This window comes from Xenopus laevis, chromosome 4L (assembly GCF_017654675.1).
Source record: "Xenopus laevis strain J_2021 chromosome 4L, Xenopus_laevis_v10.1, whole genome shotgun sequence".
In the NCBI taxonomy this organism is placed as follows: Eukaryota; Metazoa; Chordata; class Amphibia; order Anura; family Pipidae; genus Xenopus; species Xenopus laevis.
The window spans coordinates 21,479,527-21,497,832 of record NC_054377.1 but is presented as its reverse complement, the minus strand read 5'-3'; the positions used below and the strand labels follow the sequence as shown (position 1 = coordinate 21,497,832).

Sequence of the window (18,306 nt, the reverse complement as noted above, 5' to 3'; positions counted from 1 at the left end):
TTTTACATTTATGATTTTATGATTTTATCCTTAGGATGTATTGGGCCAGACAATCTACCAAGAAAGGTACGACTTGTCTCAAGCAATTACTGCTATTAACTGTAAACTGCTATTAACTGTAAATAATTTGAAACAAAAATGTTTTGAAGGTATATATAGATTTACAACTTTACAAAAATATTTGAAGAAGATCTGACTCTGGGTAACCTTGGCCCACATACTTTTTTTTTAAGGCAATTAAAAATGTCCTTCAAAAATTAAATAAATAGTAATAAAGGTTACAGAATATTTTGACTGTGAATAAATAACAATATTTTTTTTCTATATAAAATAAAAATAGTAACAAAAATAAATTAATAAACATTCAGAAATATTTGTTCAATTTTTTGATGTTTATACATTTTCCCCATTTCCCCATGTGTTTTTAAAAATATTAAAGCATGAGTATTCATTTTTTAGTTAACTTCATATTTTAGTTAACTTCTTAGACCAAATTCCCTGATGCTTTTTAAAATGGAGTAACTGAATCCATCAGTCAAGTCTGATGCATTCATAGGTATGAGGGGGCATCTGTATCAATCTCTACTTGCTCATAGTAAGAGAATATGACTTATTTTCAAAGGTATAATAAAAAGAATTTCAACAGATTTTCATGTTTAGTTTAGATTCAATGGGCTTCCTTACAAAAGGTCAACCTTTAGTAATTTAAGATACAGCTAAAATAAGCTTTCATTGCACTAGTCTAGCCAGTTTTTCATAGTTTAAGGATTATGTACCATTTATGTACATGGAGTATGTGTATTCATCTCATCCCTGATTCCCCACACTCCTCACACAATTCCAAAATTGTTAGTGGAATATATGTATAATGTCAACCATAACTCTACCTACCTATTTCTGATTTTTTGAGAAGATATACTGATTTTGGAACTAAGCCTTATAAGTTTTGATTTTATTTCCTAACAGTTTGGAGAAATATTTGAATTCAATTGCCAAGATTGCATCTGTCAAGAAGATGGCTTTGGAATTTATTGTGAAAAAAAAATATGTCCAGCAGTAAAAACAGATCCTTGTAGTTTGGAAGGTTTCCAACCTGTGACACAAATCAACCCTAATAATCCATGCTGTAAAGAGACCATTTGCAGTAAGTGTACCAGATAATCATCCTATATTTATTTTCCAATATAAAATGTATTTGTTTTTTATGGGCAATATATTAGAATAAATTAACATGAACATATTAATATTTTAGAAATAACATAATAGCTCAATTGTATCCAGTGTCTGAATCTCCAAATTTAGAGGCCCATTTATTGAACTTCAATTATTTTCTGGTTGATGTGGAAAACTTAAATTTTTCCTGGAAAAATAAAAACTAAAATTTTTAGAGATTTATCATACCCCAAAGCTGCTTGAAATCAGAATCTGAAAATACATAATCTCAAGTCTGTCATGTAGAAGTCAGTGGCAGATGTCCTTGAAGATGTTTCTTGACATCTTGATCGAAGCTGGATAATCCAAAAGTCTGGGTTTTCATCCGATAACCTGAAAAAAGTTTTCACAAGAAAAAATTGCTAAAATCACATTTTCGGAGCATCAATCGTACCATATGAATTGGCACTTCGTTTTGTCGCTACAATTCCTTTGAGAAAAATTATTGATAAATTAGTTCAATACGTAGAGTTTGGTTGACTTTATTTTCATAAAAAACTAAAATGAATTTGAGTTTTAGTAAATCATCCCCTAAATGTTCTAAAGCATATATGTAACTGTTATGTAAAAAGTCCATGATAAATAATTCATGATATCTTTATATTTAGCCTGTGGGTTTGGCCCACTGCTTATACTATTTATTGGTAGTGTTTAAAGAGGTAGTTCACCTTTAAGTTAACTTTAATCTTAATTTAAATCTTAAAGATCTGCTGTGTAACAGGCAGTTCCATTAATGTGTGGATATCCTGAAAATATAATTGGGTACATGTACAAACTTATGGCATGTGCCAAACATGATCAGAAATAAAAACAGATAATGGCAAAGAATTTCACTGGTTGTAATCTATGCATCAGTACTACTGATGGGCGAATCTGTCCAGTTTCGCTTCGCTGAAAAATTTGCAAAATGGTGAAAAATTTGTGAAAGTCAATGGGCGTCAAAATTATTTTGATGCCTGCCAATTGTTACATAAGTGTCAATTGTTATATGTGCGACTATTTTGTCCAAATGCATTACGCGTGTCAATTTTATGTGCGCAACAATTTTGATGTGCAACAATTTTTTTTGTCACTGCAAATTTTTCACATGCAAATTTTTGCTGCAGTTTCACAAAAACATTTGTGGGCGGCGAAACACAAAAATTCACTGTGAATTCATGCCTAGCAAATAAATTTGCCCATTACTAATCAGTACTAACACTGCAAAATAAAATGTTGGTGACCTTACTTAAAATATTTAAATAAACCTTTTGCTGTTTCTTTGAAGTGTGTAAAATCAGCCTGTGCCCAAAATCCTTGTTAAAATGTGAGACTGCTTATGAAGTTGTGGGTGAATATGTTGAAGGAGACTGCTGTCCTCGTTATACATGTGGTAAGTACTGAGCTTCAGAGCATAATTTCCAAATAGTTTGGAGAAATATTTGAATTCAATTGCTAAAATTGCATCTGTCAAGCAGGCAGCTTTGGAATTCATTGCAAAAAAAAAAAATATATATATATATGCCCAGAAGTAAACAACTAAAGTTTATGGTTTGAAAGATTTTCACCTCACCCTTGTTTACTTTCTCTGCTTGACTACTGACATGAGTAGCTAGATTGGGGGTCCTGAAAGGGTGTTGCTGAACACTATTGCTTCCTCCTCAGGGTTTGTTATAGACAGCTGAACCACAATTTCAAAGTGACCTAAAGACAAATATTTTTTAAGGGAACCATTGTTCTCAATTCATATGGACGAACACTGTTTGGGTTATGTAATAAAAGGCAGTACATTTGCCTATGAGCAGTAACCCATAGAAACCAATCATCAGGAAGCATTTACTGGTCCCCTGTCTAAATGCAAACAACTTATTGGCTGCTATGAATTACTGCTCCTGGGCAAACTTACTATCTTATATAATATATGGGGTGTGTCTTTAAAGTGTGTAACACTTTTTGTGCACAGACATATTACCAAAATGTAAAGTTGGATATGTTAATGACCACTGCTGTCCTCTTTATAAATGTGGAAGTACTGAGTTTTAGACCATGTACTGTATATTCTGCAAAGATAAATATGTAATATTGTCACTTACACCATTAATGACTCTAATCAATTCACTGGTACCAACAAAACAACCTTTTTTGTTGTTATAAAAGCTAAAATCTCACAGCGACCTTAAATATTAACTGTGAACCTTTTTACAGTTTTTTTGACGTGTATAACAACAGATTATGCATTTCCAACATGTGAAACTGGATTTGAAGTTGTGGGTGAATATGTAAATGGACAATGTTGTCCTCAGTATAAATGTTGGCAGAGCTGATCCTTAATCCCTATGCACACTGCAATTGAATGTTAATAGCCATGACAATCAAATGATGCCATTAATGAAAAGTAAATAGGTTGTGGACAAGGCTCAATGCAAAGTGTAGATATAGGAGGAGTAGGAAGGATTCAGTGTTCTCCAAACCTTCTGTAGTCCCATTGTTACAATGTAGTTTTCCAGCCTGGTTGAGGTTATATTAGGGTTAGTTCACACAAGGAGATTCGGGGAGATTTTGTCGCCTGGCGACTAATCGCCTCTTCTTCTGGGCTATAATCTCCCCGAACTGCCTCAGCGTGTCTTCCCATAGGCTATAATGAAAAGTCGCCTGCACTAAAGCACAGGCCGCCCTGCGTTTTTCGTAGTCGCCTGAAGTTGCCACAGAGGAAACTTTGGGCAACTTTGGAAAACGCAGCGCCGCGTGTGTTTTAGCACAGGCGACTTTTCATCAAACTAATCCTAATGTAGTAGAGCCTTTTTAGACAGTTAAGATAAGTTTTGTATAATTGCTGCCTGTCAATTCATGGCCAGAACATTGTGCGATTTGTCTCTTTACTACCATTTATCTGAATCGTTAGTTGCAGGTTGGAAGATTGGAGCAGACAAACATAAGGCTAAAATCTGCACGTCTATGGCCAGCTTTAGTTTATACTGAGCATTTTTATAAAACAAACAGATTTCCCTAGTACATTGTAGCCAGGGCCGCCATCAGGGGGGGACAGGGGGGACAAGCGTACCGGGCCCGGGCATGAAGGGGGGCCCGGCAGCGCTGCATTTTTTGAAGATCCGGGCCCCCCTTACGAGCGCCCGAGCCGTACGTCTTGCCTCTTGCGTGCCGAATGCGGAAGTGCCGAAAAGCCGAAGCCGATGCGCCGAAAAGACCCGAAGTCACGGAAAAACCCGAAGTCACGAAGCGCCGAAAAGACCCGAAGTCACGAAAACAGCCGAAGCCGAAGTCCTGAAGCAGCGCAAAGACCCGAAGTCACGAAAACAGCCGAAATTGAAGTCCTGAAGCGGTGAAAAGACCCGAAGTCACGAAAGGAGGCGAAGTTGAAGTACTGAAGCCATGAGTTCAATCCTACTGAACACCAGTTTGTGTTTTTTTTTTAATCCCCTGGCCACCAATGTATTATTTTAATATTCTATAGGCCCCTGCCACCAATCTTTTTTTTAAAACTTTTTTTTTGGGGCCCCAATTTTTTTTTTAACTCGTAAGGGGCCCCTTGCCACCATTGTTTTTTTTTTAAAAATTAATTTTCTTTTTGGTGGCCCCAAATTTTTTTAACTTGTAAGGGGGCCCCTGCCACCAGTTTTTTTTCAAAAAATTTTTTTTTTTTTTCAAATTTTTTTTTGGGGCCCCAATTTGTTTTTAACTTGTAAGGGGGTCCCTGCCACCAGTTTTTTTTTCAAAAAGTTTTTTGGGGTCCCAATTTGTTTTTAACTTATAAGGGGGCCCCTGTCACCAATGTTTTAAAAAAACAAAACAAAAAAAATTTAATTTTTTTTTTTGGGGCCCCAATTTTTTATAAGGGGGCCCTGACCATCAATAGCTTTTTACAACTTGTGTGTGGGGGGGTTACTTTTTTAGCGCTGATGTCTGTGTGGTCTTTTAACTGCGATGTGGAGTGGGCGGGATATGGGGTGGAGCTTGGTCGTCAGTGTGGGCGGGGCCCAGGGGGCCCCAAAAATTTTGTTGTACGGGGCCCCGTGATTTCTAATGGCGGCCCTGATTGTAGCTAACATTAATACAGTTCAACACTAATCTCCTCTGTTTTAGAGTTAATCAGCGTAAAACAAGTACCCGTGTGGATCTCAGTTAGTAGTTATGGAAGTGTTGATTCTGTGGTTTGTGGTGGTAAAGACCTGGATCAATAATCATTGAGAACCATCTTGTTTTGATTTGTGGGCAAACTTTCCTAGCCTCAGTACTGTTTCTAAGGTTCTTTTATGTGCTTTTTCATAAAACAGAGGTTTTAGGTAAGTGGGTGATGGGGAGATTTGTCAGCCGCGATAAAAATGCACGACTGCAAGTGACAAATCTCTACTGGAGGTAACTGCAATTACCTGCGTTAAAGCAAACACATCACTTCGTTCTTCCAAGTTAACTCTGGGGATAACTTCTGCGATATGTTTGTTTTACCACCTGTTATTTCCAATGGAGACGCATTTCGGGATATTTGTCGCCCGCAGTCATGCATAAATCTCCCCGTCACCACCCTGTGCTTAACTTTTTAGTGTTGGGGGTTGAGGGGGCTGCATTGCTAGTGCAGAGAGCTTAATTACAGAGAATAACTAAAATTCTGCTTAAGAAAAAAAATGCAGGTCATACATTTCAATATTTATATTAAACTTTTTCCATTATTTTATTCAAACCGCTGCCTGGCTGCTCTGGTAAGCAAACCTCAACTATAAAATATCAAACCTTAAATGCTGGTTGGGTACTTGTGTGTTCAATTGTTCTTTGCCATTTCCCAATTATTTTGGGATTTTTTTATTTTTGGCTCCCTCTAAGCATATTCAGAAGCAGAAATTACTACTGAGTATTCATTGGCCCACTGTACAGACCTGAGGTTATGACAGTCCTATAAATCTAAAGAACTTTTCCATGAATGCTGGCCTGTATTTTATTGTCCTTTGCCAAGCCCAATTATTATTGGACATTTTTTTTATTCTGGCTACAGCAAATCAAATTCAAAAGTAAAGGGCACAAATCCACCTGCAAGGGCTGGGGAATTGGGGCAAGGCGAGTCATCACAGAACACACTGAACAGAGAGAATGCAATACACTGAAGACAAACACAATTGGAAAGAGCATTTTTTAATTACATTGAGTCTTTTATGAATATAACAATAAATTAAAATGATTATACAGTCATTTCCAGATTGAATGTCCTGCCACATCTATCCAACTGACATCTATATATCTATATCACATAAAGGCAAAGATAAATCCTTTAGAAATACAACCAGTTACCAATATGCTGAATAACTGTGATACTCGCCTAATTCTCAGAATTCTACTGTACCTGTGTTAGACAGTAACATTGCTGAGTGAATATCATGATAACAGACCACTTCAGATATGATTTAAAGTGATTTTTTTTTTTAGTGTGCAACACAAATCTGTGCCCGACCATATTTCTAGACTGTATCATTGGCTATGAAGTTGTACATGAATATGTCAGTGGGCGCTGCTGCCCGCATTATAAATGTGGTAAGTACTACTGCAAAGATTCTTAATGCAATTGGTTAAAGATGGAAAAGCAGAATCACTGGAGGGTGCCAAAAAGGTAACAACAGATAATGATATATTTTTAATGACGGTAATCAATTCCTCAGTAGCAACAAAGTGATTTTTTTTTGCTGTCAAAGCTAAAATCTCGGTGACCTTATTTAAATTTGTAACCCTAATTTGGTTACACAATTAACCCTTGGCAATCCAGGGGCCCTGAGTCCCTTTTGCATATGAAAAGTACTGGGAACTGGTATTTACAGCGCATTGCCTCCACCTAGGGAATATTGAGAAGCACACCTCAGGGAATTTCCACTAGGAAAAATAAAAACACACAGTTTGCAAATGAAACAGATATAAAATTTATATAAACAGAAGTGAAAGAACTTGGGCAATCTAATACATAATGCACTCCTGCATTGAGGACACGTGGGACCCACTTAACTCACTATTACCTGACTGTTTCTCCAATACAGTCCTTTTTACTTTTGAAGTCCCAATTGTCTGGAAGGGGTTAATAACCACACAGTTCAGTTCAATTGAAATGTCCCTTCCCCAGAGCTCTTATACCCCAGGTAGCGCCCACCTTTCCCAAAAGTACCTCTCCCTTTGGAACTTAGCAGCCGCTCCCACATAGCATGTAAATGCACAAGACCTGTCCTCAATTTGGAGCCCCATGTTTGTATTGCCAGTATCCTCCCTTGGGTGGCTCACTCACCAGGGTGCTCTCATAGGCAGTCACACTGGAGATTACAGGCAGATCAGCAGCAGGATAAATCTCACCAGTGGCACCTTTCTCCTGCTGAGTCTCTATTTTTTTTAAATATTGAAGTTAACCTTTTTGCTGTTTCTTCCAAGTGTGTAACATCAGCCTGTGCCCAAAACCATTACTCAAATGTGAGACTGGTTATGAAGTTGTAGGTGAATATATCGAGGGGCACTGCTGTCCTCGTTATAAATGTGGTAAGTACTGAAATTTAGATCATATTTGTTTTGCAAAGATTATTAATGTAATTGATTTGCTGACAATAAATATTGCAAATATCAGTGCTGTAATGGTGTGGCTGAAAATTATCACCATTGTGTTTGCTGGGTCACTGCTATCATTAAAGACATTGTTCAGTGTAAAAATAAAAACTGGCCAAATAGATGGCCTGTGCAACATAAAAAAATATTTTCAATATAGTTAGGCACAAATGTAATGTATAAAGGCTGGAGTGACTGGATGTCTTATATAATAGCCAGAACACTACTATCTGCTTTGCAGCTTTCTTGGTTTCCACTGATTGGTTACCAGGCAGTAAACAATCAGTGACTTCAGGGGGGCATATCGGTCATAACTGTTTGTTTTTGAATCTGACCTGCATGCTAAGAATGAAAAACTAACTAACTGAACAGTTATGTCCCATGTGGCCCCCCTTAAAGTCGCTGACTAACATAGAGTTAGAGAGCTGCAAAGCAGGAAATAGTGTTCTGTTATGTTAGACATCCAGCCTCTCCAGCCTTTTTACATTACATTTTTGGCTGACTAACTATATTAGAAACATTTATTATTTTGCACAGCCTATTTATTTGCTCAGTTTTTATTTTTACACTGAAATTAAACAGATATAAACTTTATTTAAACAGAAGTGAAATAACTTGGGCAATCTAATACATAATGCACTCCTGCATTGGGGACACGTGGGACCTACTTAACTAACTATTATGTACCTGACTGTTTCTCCAACACAGTCCTTTCTATTATCGAAGTCCCAATCATCTGGAAGGGGTTAATAACCACACAGTTCAATTGAAATGTCCCTTCCCCAGAGCTCTTATACCCCAGGTAGCGCCACCTTTCCCAAAAGTACCTCTCCCTTTGGAACTTAGCAGCCGCTCCCACATAGCATGTAAATGCACAAGACCTGTCCTCAAATTGGAGCCCCACGTTTGGTGGTTCACTCACCAGTGTGCTCTCAGAGGCAGTCACACTGGAGATTACAGGCAGATCAGCAGCAGGATAAATCTCACCAGTGGCACCTTTCTCCTTCTGAGTCTCTAGCAGCTTGGCAGGGAACAGGATGGGCTCACTTTGTACTTCCACAGATTCAACAGCTCGGACAGTCTCACACAAACTGGTTCTGGCTGGATGTTTCAGTATACAACCCCTGTTAAGCTCTGTTGGAGACCCTGTACAAAAGGCTCCAAAGTCAGGCACTCCCTCTCTCCCAAGGATGCACTGAGGCACCCAGCCAATCAGATGGCTCTCCAGCCTGTAACTGGGCTGGATGATGTCACAGACAGAAAAACAGGAGAAGGGTTTCTCAGATGCCCTACAAATAATTTTTTTAAAATATTGAAGTTAACCTTTTTGCTGTTTCTTCCAAGTGTGTAACATCAGCCTGTGCCCAAAACCGTTGCTCAATTGTGAAACTGGTTATGAAGTTGTGGGTGAATATGTCGAGGGGTACTTCTGTCCTCGTTATAAATGTGGTAAGTACTGAAATTAAAATCATATTTATTTTGCAAAGATTATTAATGTAATTGAATTACTGACAATAGATATTGCTCATATCAGTGCTGTAATGGTGTGGCTGAAAATGATCACCATTGTGTTTGCTGGGTGGCTGCTATCATTAAAGGAACAGTTCAGGGTAAAAATAAAAACTGGCCAAATAGATAGCCTGTGCAAAATAAAAAAAAATATTTTCAATATAGTTAGTTAGGCAAAAATTTAATATATTTAAAGTAAAGTATAAAGGCTGTAGTGACTGGATGTCTAATATAATAGCCAGAACACTACTTCCTGCTTTGCAGCTCTCTTAGATTCCACTGATTGGTTACCAGGCAGTAACCAATCAGTAACTTGAGGGGGGGGCACATCGGTCATAACTGTTTGCTTTTGAATCTGACCTGCATGCTAAGAATGAAAAACAAACTAACTGAACAGTTATGTCCCATGTGGCCCCCCTTAAAGTCGCTGACTAACATAGAGTTAGAGAGCTGCAAAGCAGGAAATAGTGTTCTGTTCTGTTAGACCAGGGGTCCCCGACATTTTTCACCCGTGAGCAACATTCAGATGTAAAAAGTGTTGGGGAGCATTGCAAGCATAAAAAATGTTCCTGGATGGTGCCAAATAAGGACTGGCTATTGGAAGCCCCTATGTGGACTGGAAGACTACAGTAGGCTCTGGTTGTCAGTATATCTGTTTTTTATGCAACAAAAACTTGCCTCCAAGCCTGGAATTCAAAAATAAGCCCCTGCTTTGAGGCCACTGGGAGCAACCTCCAAGGGGTTGGGGAGCAACATGTCTCACGAGCTACTGGTTGGGGATCACTGTGTTAAGACATTCAGTCACTCCAGCCTTTATACATTACATTTTTGGCTGACTATATTAGAAACATTTTTTATTTTGCACAGCCTATTTATTTACCCAGTTTTTATTTTTACACTGAACTGTGCCTTTAAGACTGTCTGCACAAATAATTATAGATACTCGGGGGTCATTTGCTTATCGCACCACAGTTCACTTTCAAGTGCATTCACTATCTTTTGTACCCACAATGCAGCATTTTTCCATGTTTCCAGCATAATTGTGGTCACGTAGGGAGACTCTTCAAGTGTCAAGATTTGTGACGTTTTGTATATCAAATATAAATGTGCATTCAGAATGAGAGTGATACGAGTCCCTGATTTTGTAGGTGGTAGTAATTCTAGGGTTCCCCTACATCAATATACACTACTGACCAAAATTTTGGAGGAAGAGTGGTGCTGAGTGCAACTATATGGTAGTGAAATACCTTAAATGAACAGGATATTTTGCACAATTGGCTATGGGGAAATCTGCAGCTATGCAACTCATTTGTGGTAGTTGAAGTAGAAGGAAAGTCCAATCCATTGTGGGTGCCAAATGTTAATGCATCCCCAAAGGATTGTAACAATTTACCTGATACTTGGGACCATTGCTCCTGTTAGGAGAAACTGCATTGGCCCAGGGCACTTGCGAATGAGTGATCCTCTTCCTTCCTTTCTCTTTCTTCAAAATCCAATGGCCAACTGTGCATGTGAGCCCAAGTGAAGAAAGAGGAAAGGGGATCGGTCACACGCATGTACCCCAGGCCAGTGCAGTTTTCTACTAACTGGAGCACCGGCCCTGGGTATCAGACAAGTCCTTACAATCTTTGGAGGGTGTCCTAAAATTTGGCACCCCCCATGGATTAGACTTTAATGACCCCTATTGTTTCCCTACTAGATTTAATAGAGAGCAATTGAAAAACCGACAGGAACATATGACTATATTTTCAATTCATCAGTAATAACACAATAAACTATTTTTTTCCTGCTTTCAAAGCAAATAAAATAGTGACAATACAATATTTAAGTGACTTTATTTGCGGTTTCTTTGAAGTGTGTGACAACAGCCTGTGCACAAACATTTTGCCAAAATGTGAAGTTGGATCTGAAGTTGTGGGTGAATATATAAATGGTCACTGCTGTCCTAGTTATAAATGTGGTAAGTCCTGAGATTTACATCATATTTGTTGTGATTATTCATGCAATTGATTTTCTAGCATTCTTATTATGTGAATATAGCCTTTTAATTTACTTTACAAACCGAGTTTCTTAATCTTAGATATCCAGAATCTTACCTTTGAATTCATCTTAAATCACATACGCATATATTTGTGCCTAGTAATTATACTGTTGTGCTGTTTTTTTTTTATTTTAGCTCACAAAAAGGTTTGTGTGTATAGAAATGCTGAATACCAGGTTAGTAGTAATTTGGTAGAGTGTATCAATTGTTACGTTATAATTGCTTAAGGAAAATAGGGTTATTTATACTTCTAAATATTTTGTGATAATCAATAATTCTGATTTACTGAAAATAGTCATAGGTAACTATTTCTTAAGCACACAGATGGACTAAATGCCAAATTATGGAGATACCCTGCATAAGATATACATTAATTTTGGTTCTAAGTCCTGACAACTGCTGCTAAGCCTGACTACCCTATAAATAAATGTGCTTGTATTGGCTTGCACCAGCCACACTATTCCCATGTTGTACAGAAAGAAAGACTGTAACTGTACTGACTACTTTGCACAGAATAAATGACATTACCCCATCAAAATCCATGGCTGAACAGTTGCCACTCTAGTGACTACTTATTAATTTTGCTAAAGAAAGCCATATTGTGCTATTCTGCCCTAGGGTATATGTCACTGGTCTTTTCAGTGCGTGTATATCTAAGTCAGGAGGTTGCTGTACTTAGACATACTCTTCCTGGATACAATTTCATCATTATGCTTGTAGAATGATACACTGAGGATCAGTCATAGATTTTCTTGTGGCATTTGGTGCATAAAGGATCCTCATAGACAGGGAAGAGAAGAAAAATAAAGGGACAGAAACAAAAAGAGAGGGAAGAACACTGTCCAAATCCTATGTCTTTTACTGTTGTAGCAGATTACTTGAAATTTATATATTTATTAAGGTTTGAGTTGTGTTTTCCATGAAAATTCAAGTTTTTTTTAGGAGTTTAGTTTCAGTTTAAAAAAAAACAATTTTCAAAAATGTATTCTCTCACTCTGGAATTAACACAAATCTGTGTTAAACCAGGTGTTAAACCAGGTAAAACCTGTCAAGGTCATGTAGAAGTCAATGGCAGAGGTCCCTTGAACCATCTGTTAATAGCCTTCTTGAAGTTATTTTTGAAGGGTTTTGCCCAAAAACTTGATCAATTCAAGTTATTTGAGTGTTTTTTCGGGTTTCAAAACTCGAACTCGCTGAATAGAGTTCTTTCCCTTTTATTTTTTTATTAAATAAGAAGCCATTCGTGTTCGTTCAAATTCATTCAATGTATAAAAAACTCTAAAATTCAACCTTTGATTAATAACCCCCTCCGACTTTAAATTTTTTCTGCATCTCTTGTAGTTTTTTTATTCAGCTTTTAATGCCCATGATATAACATTATGATTCAGCATTCAATGGCAAGTAGAGTATTATAATGTGGTTTTTATATATTAAATCTTCTGCCTCTTTAAACACTTTACAGCTTGGATCACCAGTGTACTCAGACCCTGACAGTTGCCAGATCTGTGTGTGTTCAGAGAATTCTACTAACAACGTCTTAAATATTTCTTGCCATCCACAACCCTGCAATGTTGAATGTCCGGCTGTAAGTCTGATATTCATCATCTGTTTTTATACAAGCTCATATTACTCACATCCCATCATGCATTTGTTTTTCAAAATACAGCTTGTTATGGTAGCAACATCATCTTTATGCCTCTTCACAGAATGCTTTAAGTTTGTGTACTCTCCACCATGATTCCAATTGGATATTATATTTGCTATTTGGTATATGTAAGGCCCTATGGTTTGCTTTTGATTGGCTCCAACTACCTTCATTAGAGGAAAATATAAAACATATTGTGAGAGGTCTCCCCTTACTTAATCTTAATGGATCCTGGAACTTCCAAGGAAGTCAATGATGACATCCTAGAAGCTTCATAGTTACTGGTTGCTCCAAAAAACTCATCTTTAAGGCAATAGTTTATTTTTTCTTTAAAGACAGAATGAATGATTGTGAAGCTCATAAATACCTTTTTCAGAAATGTATTTATGTCCTATAGACGATAATAGATCCATTTTAACATACTGGAAACATGTTTATCATTCACTAGTGACATGGCAAAACTTTTACAAAGTAGCTTTATTAATCTATTTATATAGAGGACATGTTTTTTATTTTCATATTTTTTTAATGGATTAAATTATGTAAAGGTGCTAAAAATATTGTCTTAAAACTGATGTCTTATATTATTCCAAAGGGTTACAACCTTAGGAAGGACCCAGGACAGTGTTGTGGAGTGTGCGAACAAACACATTGCATTTTGAAAAATGAGGATTCAGTTGAGCTCCTAAATGTAAGTTCAGCCTAAGAATGAAGCCTATAAAACTCAAGATAACCCAAGGGTACAAGCCTTTCTGACTCATCAGCACAGCAGCAGTTCATAAAAAATGAAAAACACTCAGTACTGTATTAAATAGTTTTAATAGTAGGCAAAAATCAAAAATATCTGAATTGGCTAATTACAAATTCCAATGTTAAAATCATCAGTAAAAGCACAGAAAGACATCTTCTTTTTGAAATATTTAATACACTATTGACGATTTTGCTTTTTTATGAACTGCTGCAATGCTAATGAGTCTGCAATGAATTGTAGCCTTGGTTATCTTAAAGCATGGTATTACCTCATGTCTGTAAATACAATATTTGTTCATAGGAGAAGGTGCATCAAAGTGATCCTCTTAACACGTTGTATTTCATCTGTGTGTTCCCTTTGCTTGATTATAGATACTAAAATTGAGTGTGGAAATATAATGCTACAATTTTTGTTCATTTAATATTGTTACATTTTCTTGTAATTTAGCCAGGGGACACTCGACCTTTGAAGAATGATAATTGTACATTATACAAATGCACTAAAGAAAACAATCAGTTAATCCATTTTGTCTACAAGATTTCCTGTCCACTATTTTTTGAAGAAGATTGTGAACCTGTAAGTACACCAGCTGGATATCACGTGATGTCATTTGTCACCTATTTTAATGTTATGCCCATAAAATTGTTTGTTTTGGTCCCATCTCCACTCCATGCGTAGTAATCCATCCTAAGCATGGTATGCATACATAACCCAGCTCACACTCATTTTATATGGATTGCTGACACCAGTATGAAGGGCTGGGCAAGATGAAATTAAAATGGATTGGTGGGGGGAAGAGAGGCTGTTGGATGGTTTTTCTACATGTACAAAACATGCATAAAACAGGTGTCCCTTTACGATAATAACAAAGCTTATATGTTTAAAAAAAAATCATGTATTGAGATCACATTCCAAGATATGAAATGTATGCACAGTGCCAAAATCATCTTCTTGATATAATCATTCCCAGTAATACTTTATTAGTTCTGATTAGTGATGGGCGAATTTATTCGCCAGGCGCAAATTCGCGGCGAATTTGCGCGATTTGCCGCCAGCGAATAAATTCAAAAAAACAAAAACGGGCGCCGGCATCAAAAACGAGACGCCGGCGCCGTTTCACGAATTTTTCGCCGTTTCGCAAATTTGGTCGAACCGAAACGGCGCAAATTCGCCCATCACTAGTTCTGATTTGTTATCTTAGACTTGTTCCAACAGCTGTATTTGCAAACATACTACTATGACATATATGTTGTGGTCATAGGATACAGTCAGAAGACAAAGATCATTTGAAAATACATGAACACTGTACTGAGTGTTCCCTGTGTAATCATCATAAAGACCACCTCTGACAACAATAATAAATGGAAGTTTAAAAGAAATGCAATTCTTGTAGCTTATTTCAAAGTACACCCTATAATATTACATAATAACAGCCTATGTTACAGAATTAGGACCAGGAGTAGAGCCAAAGGTAGTTTGAATTTCTTCACTTTTAGAGACAATATACTGAAGCAGAGTAGGGGATCAGTGTAATCTAGAAATAGAAGACTAACCTTACCAACTTGTATTACCTACACCGATGTACATGGAAGAAAGGTTTAGACTTGGGTGATTTGACATCAATATTCTAATTCAATTTGTTTTTGGAAAAAAAAAAAAAATAACATAGTATAACAACAAAACTCACTATTTAATGTCAACAGAGTCTTTTGTAATTGTAAAAATTAGATATGGCAAATGTAAAAACTCAAATTTCTTTTTTAAAATTATTTTCTTGATCTTGAGCATTTTTACAAATAAAAACTTGTATCAGAAAAACTCCATTGCATTTTATTTGTTTAAGTTGCAGAAAAAACGTTATAACATCAATCTTTATAGTTTTGCCAAATTTCAGCTGGGAAATTTTTTACATTCAAATTTTTCCTGTGATTTCTGAATATACAGTTGCTGTAATTTTGAAAACTACCATTTTATTTAACAGTTAACATGGGTTTTGATTCTAAAAACAATACATTGTATTTGGCATTTGGTTTCGCTGTCTATTTTGCATCAAACTATTTATCAAAATTATAGAGTATTTCAATATACAACATTTATTTTTCGTTGCAGGGAACCGTTCAACTGGAACCAAATGGATGTTGTAAAATATGTAAGCATTTGTATGTTTTTAACTGAATGTGTCTAGTGATTTGTATCCAAAAGGCTAAGCAATAAACTGGTTGTTCCATATATACACTTATACTGTACATAATCTTAAGGCCTCAATCATACAACTGTTAATTATTAGAGTATGAGCAAATCTTCACCTGATTTGCAGCAAGAAAAAAAATATATGACAAAAAGTGCTTTTTGACTCCAGTGCATTTGGATTTTAATCCATCGATTGAACGATTTTTCTTCGACCTAAAAATTGTTAGGAAGCCTATGGGGGCCTTCCCCATAGGCTAACATTGCACCTCGGTAGGTTTTAGGTGGCAAAGTAGGGGGTCGAAGTTTTTCTTAAAGAGACAGTACTTCGACTATCGAATGGTCGAATAGTCGAACGATTTTTTGTTCGAATCGTTCGATTCAAAGTCGTAGTCGAGGGTCGAAGTAGCCAATTCGATGGTCGAAATAAAACATTCAAAATATTCTATTGTATTCCTTCACTCAAACTAAGTAAATGGGCCCCCCAATGATCTGCAAAATTTTCCCCATTTTCACAGTTTTTTCAGTAAAGCAAATTGTGGCAGTTTTACTAATTATTATATCTGAATTTAAAAAATGTTGGCATTGCATAAAAATAAAATAGACAGATGATAGATAGACAAAATTATCAATCCATGATATTAGATGAAATAGAAATAGCCAGACACACTGATGGATCTGTGTATCTACTGTATGTATGGTATTGTTCCCATGCAACATATATCTTAAAGCTATGGGGCAGATTTATCAAAGGTCGAAGTTTGAATTTGGCCTACTTCGAATCGTACGATTCGAAGTATCGCTACTTTGAATCAAAGTTTTTTTTTTTAACTTCGACCTTCGATCTCCCAAACTCCCCCAATTGCCTCCATACAGTTTCTAGGAGGTCCCCCATAGGTCAAAACAGCACTTCAACAGCTTTTAGGTGGCGAATGGTCGAAGTCGAAGTTTTAAACAGACAGTACTTAAAAAATTGATCTTCGAATTTAGAAATTTTTTCAAATTCAAATCGAAGTTGTACTATTTCCTAGTCGAAGTACCCAAAAAAATAGCTCAAAATGTGTTGTATAGTTTTTTTATGGTGATAATTTTTCTTCAGGTATTCCGCAGAATCACTCATGCAAATTACAAAAATACAAAGATTATTTAACTTATGAGGAATGCAGAACATTAAGTATGGTGGTACTGTCTCGGTGTAAAGGGACTTGTGAAGCCTATTCACTGTAAGTGCATTTTAATTTATTCAATTGCTTGTAGCTTCAACTGATTATATCTGCCACACACCAAAACGTAATGCTATATTCAATAGTGTTGCGTCTGAGCCAATATTGTGTAGTCTATCTATCTGTATGCCAAATTTCTCATGATATCTCAGAATGCTAATTTATTTTTAAGGTGGCCTTCCGAGTGGTTACTTTTATGTAATATGGCTTAGCAAACATTATTAGAAAAAGTATTATATGTATAGTATGAATATGGATATTTCAAAATAAATTCACGTTTTCCATATGTCATCAACCCCTAAAGATTTGGACAATACCTCAAGCTATGAATTCTTGTAAATCACTATTGATACTATATTTCAACCTGTTCATGACTTTGTAATTTATGAAAACAAAAAGTTCCCCTTAATCATAAATGGACTCTACTTGTGCTTGTCACCTTGTTTCACCAGTCTCTGAAGTGTCCACATTTAATATACAGTGTATAACTTTGTATAGGGAACTATTTATCAAGATTGCAATTTTTCTACACCTTAAAGCAGTAAGGTTTTACATTTTTCAATTTTAAATGACATTATTAAATGTTCTAGTACAATAAATGTTAGAAAAACTGTAATTGTAAATTTGCTAAATTGGTATAACACTGAATAAACAGCACTGAGCATGTTTCATATGTCCTCCTCAAATCACAGATGACATCTATTAGCCAGAGGCAGGCAGACTTTCTCATGATCATTATTGGGTATTATGACTCTTGGTCCATGAAAGCAATGGTTTGTTTGAAGGATTTAATAACAAATTATGAATGTAAACTTGCATGTAACTGAAGGCTTATAAAAATAATGTAAAAATGTATAAGAAATTTGTAAAAAGTTCCCCCTTAATTTAAAATGAGCATTTTTGAAAAAGGCTTTAAAACCCTTTTCTCTGCTTTCTGCTTTTTTTTTTTTTTTTTTTTTTAAAGTCCCCAATCCCCTGGACCTTCTCCCATCCTACACCTTGACCACTCAATCAAGAGGCTGCTCCCTTCTCCCATACATAGTTATAGAAGGCAGAACAGCTCAGCTTGGCTGGAGGCCCCACATCTACATGCATTACATCCAGTGCAATGTTAACTGTTATTGTAAACACTATCTAATAACAAGATCTTTTTTTAAAAAAACTATTTTCAGGAAGC

General features: G+C 36.3%; 1 protein-coding gene across 1 annotated transcript in view; it reads left to right on the top strand.

The window, feature by feature from the left end:
* The window catches only part of LOC108713472 (mucin-2), a 93,558-nt gene that overhangs the window by 60,130 nt on the left and 15,122 nt on the right, over positions 1 to 18,306 (top strand). Inside the window, exons 27-35 of the mRNA XM_041589614.1 lie at positions 35 to 66; positions 967 to 1,144; positions 2,480 to 2,584; positions 6,625 to 6,729; positions 7,606 to 7,710; positions 9,118 to 9,222; positions 11,459 to 11,499; positions 13,564 to 13,659; positions 14,167 to 14,295. Of these exons, the coding sequence (XP_041445548.1) occupies positions 35 to 66; positions 967 to 1,144; positions 2,480 to 2,584; positions 6,625 to 6,729; positions 7,606 to 7,710; positions 9,118 to 9,222; positions 11,459 to 11,499; positions 13,564 to 13,659; positions 14,167 to 14,295 (896 nt within the window). The remainder of the gene's footprint in view (positions 1 to 34; positions 67 to 966; positions 1,145 to 2,479; positions 2,585 to 6,624; positions 6,730 to 7,605; positions 7,711 to 9,117; positions 9,223 to 11,458; positions 11,500 to 13,563; positions 13,660 to 14,166; positions 14,296 to 18,306) is intronic.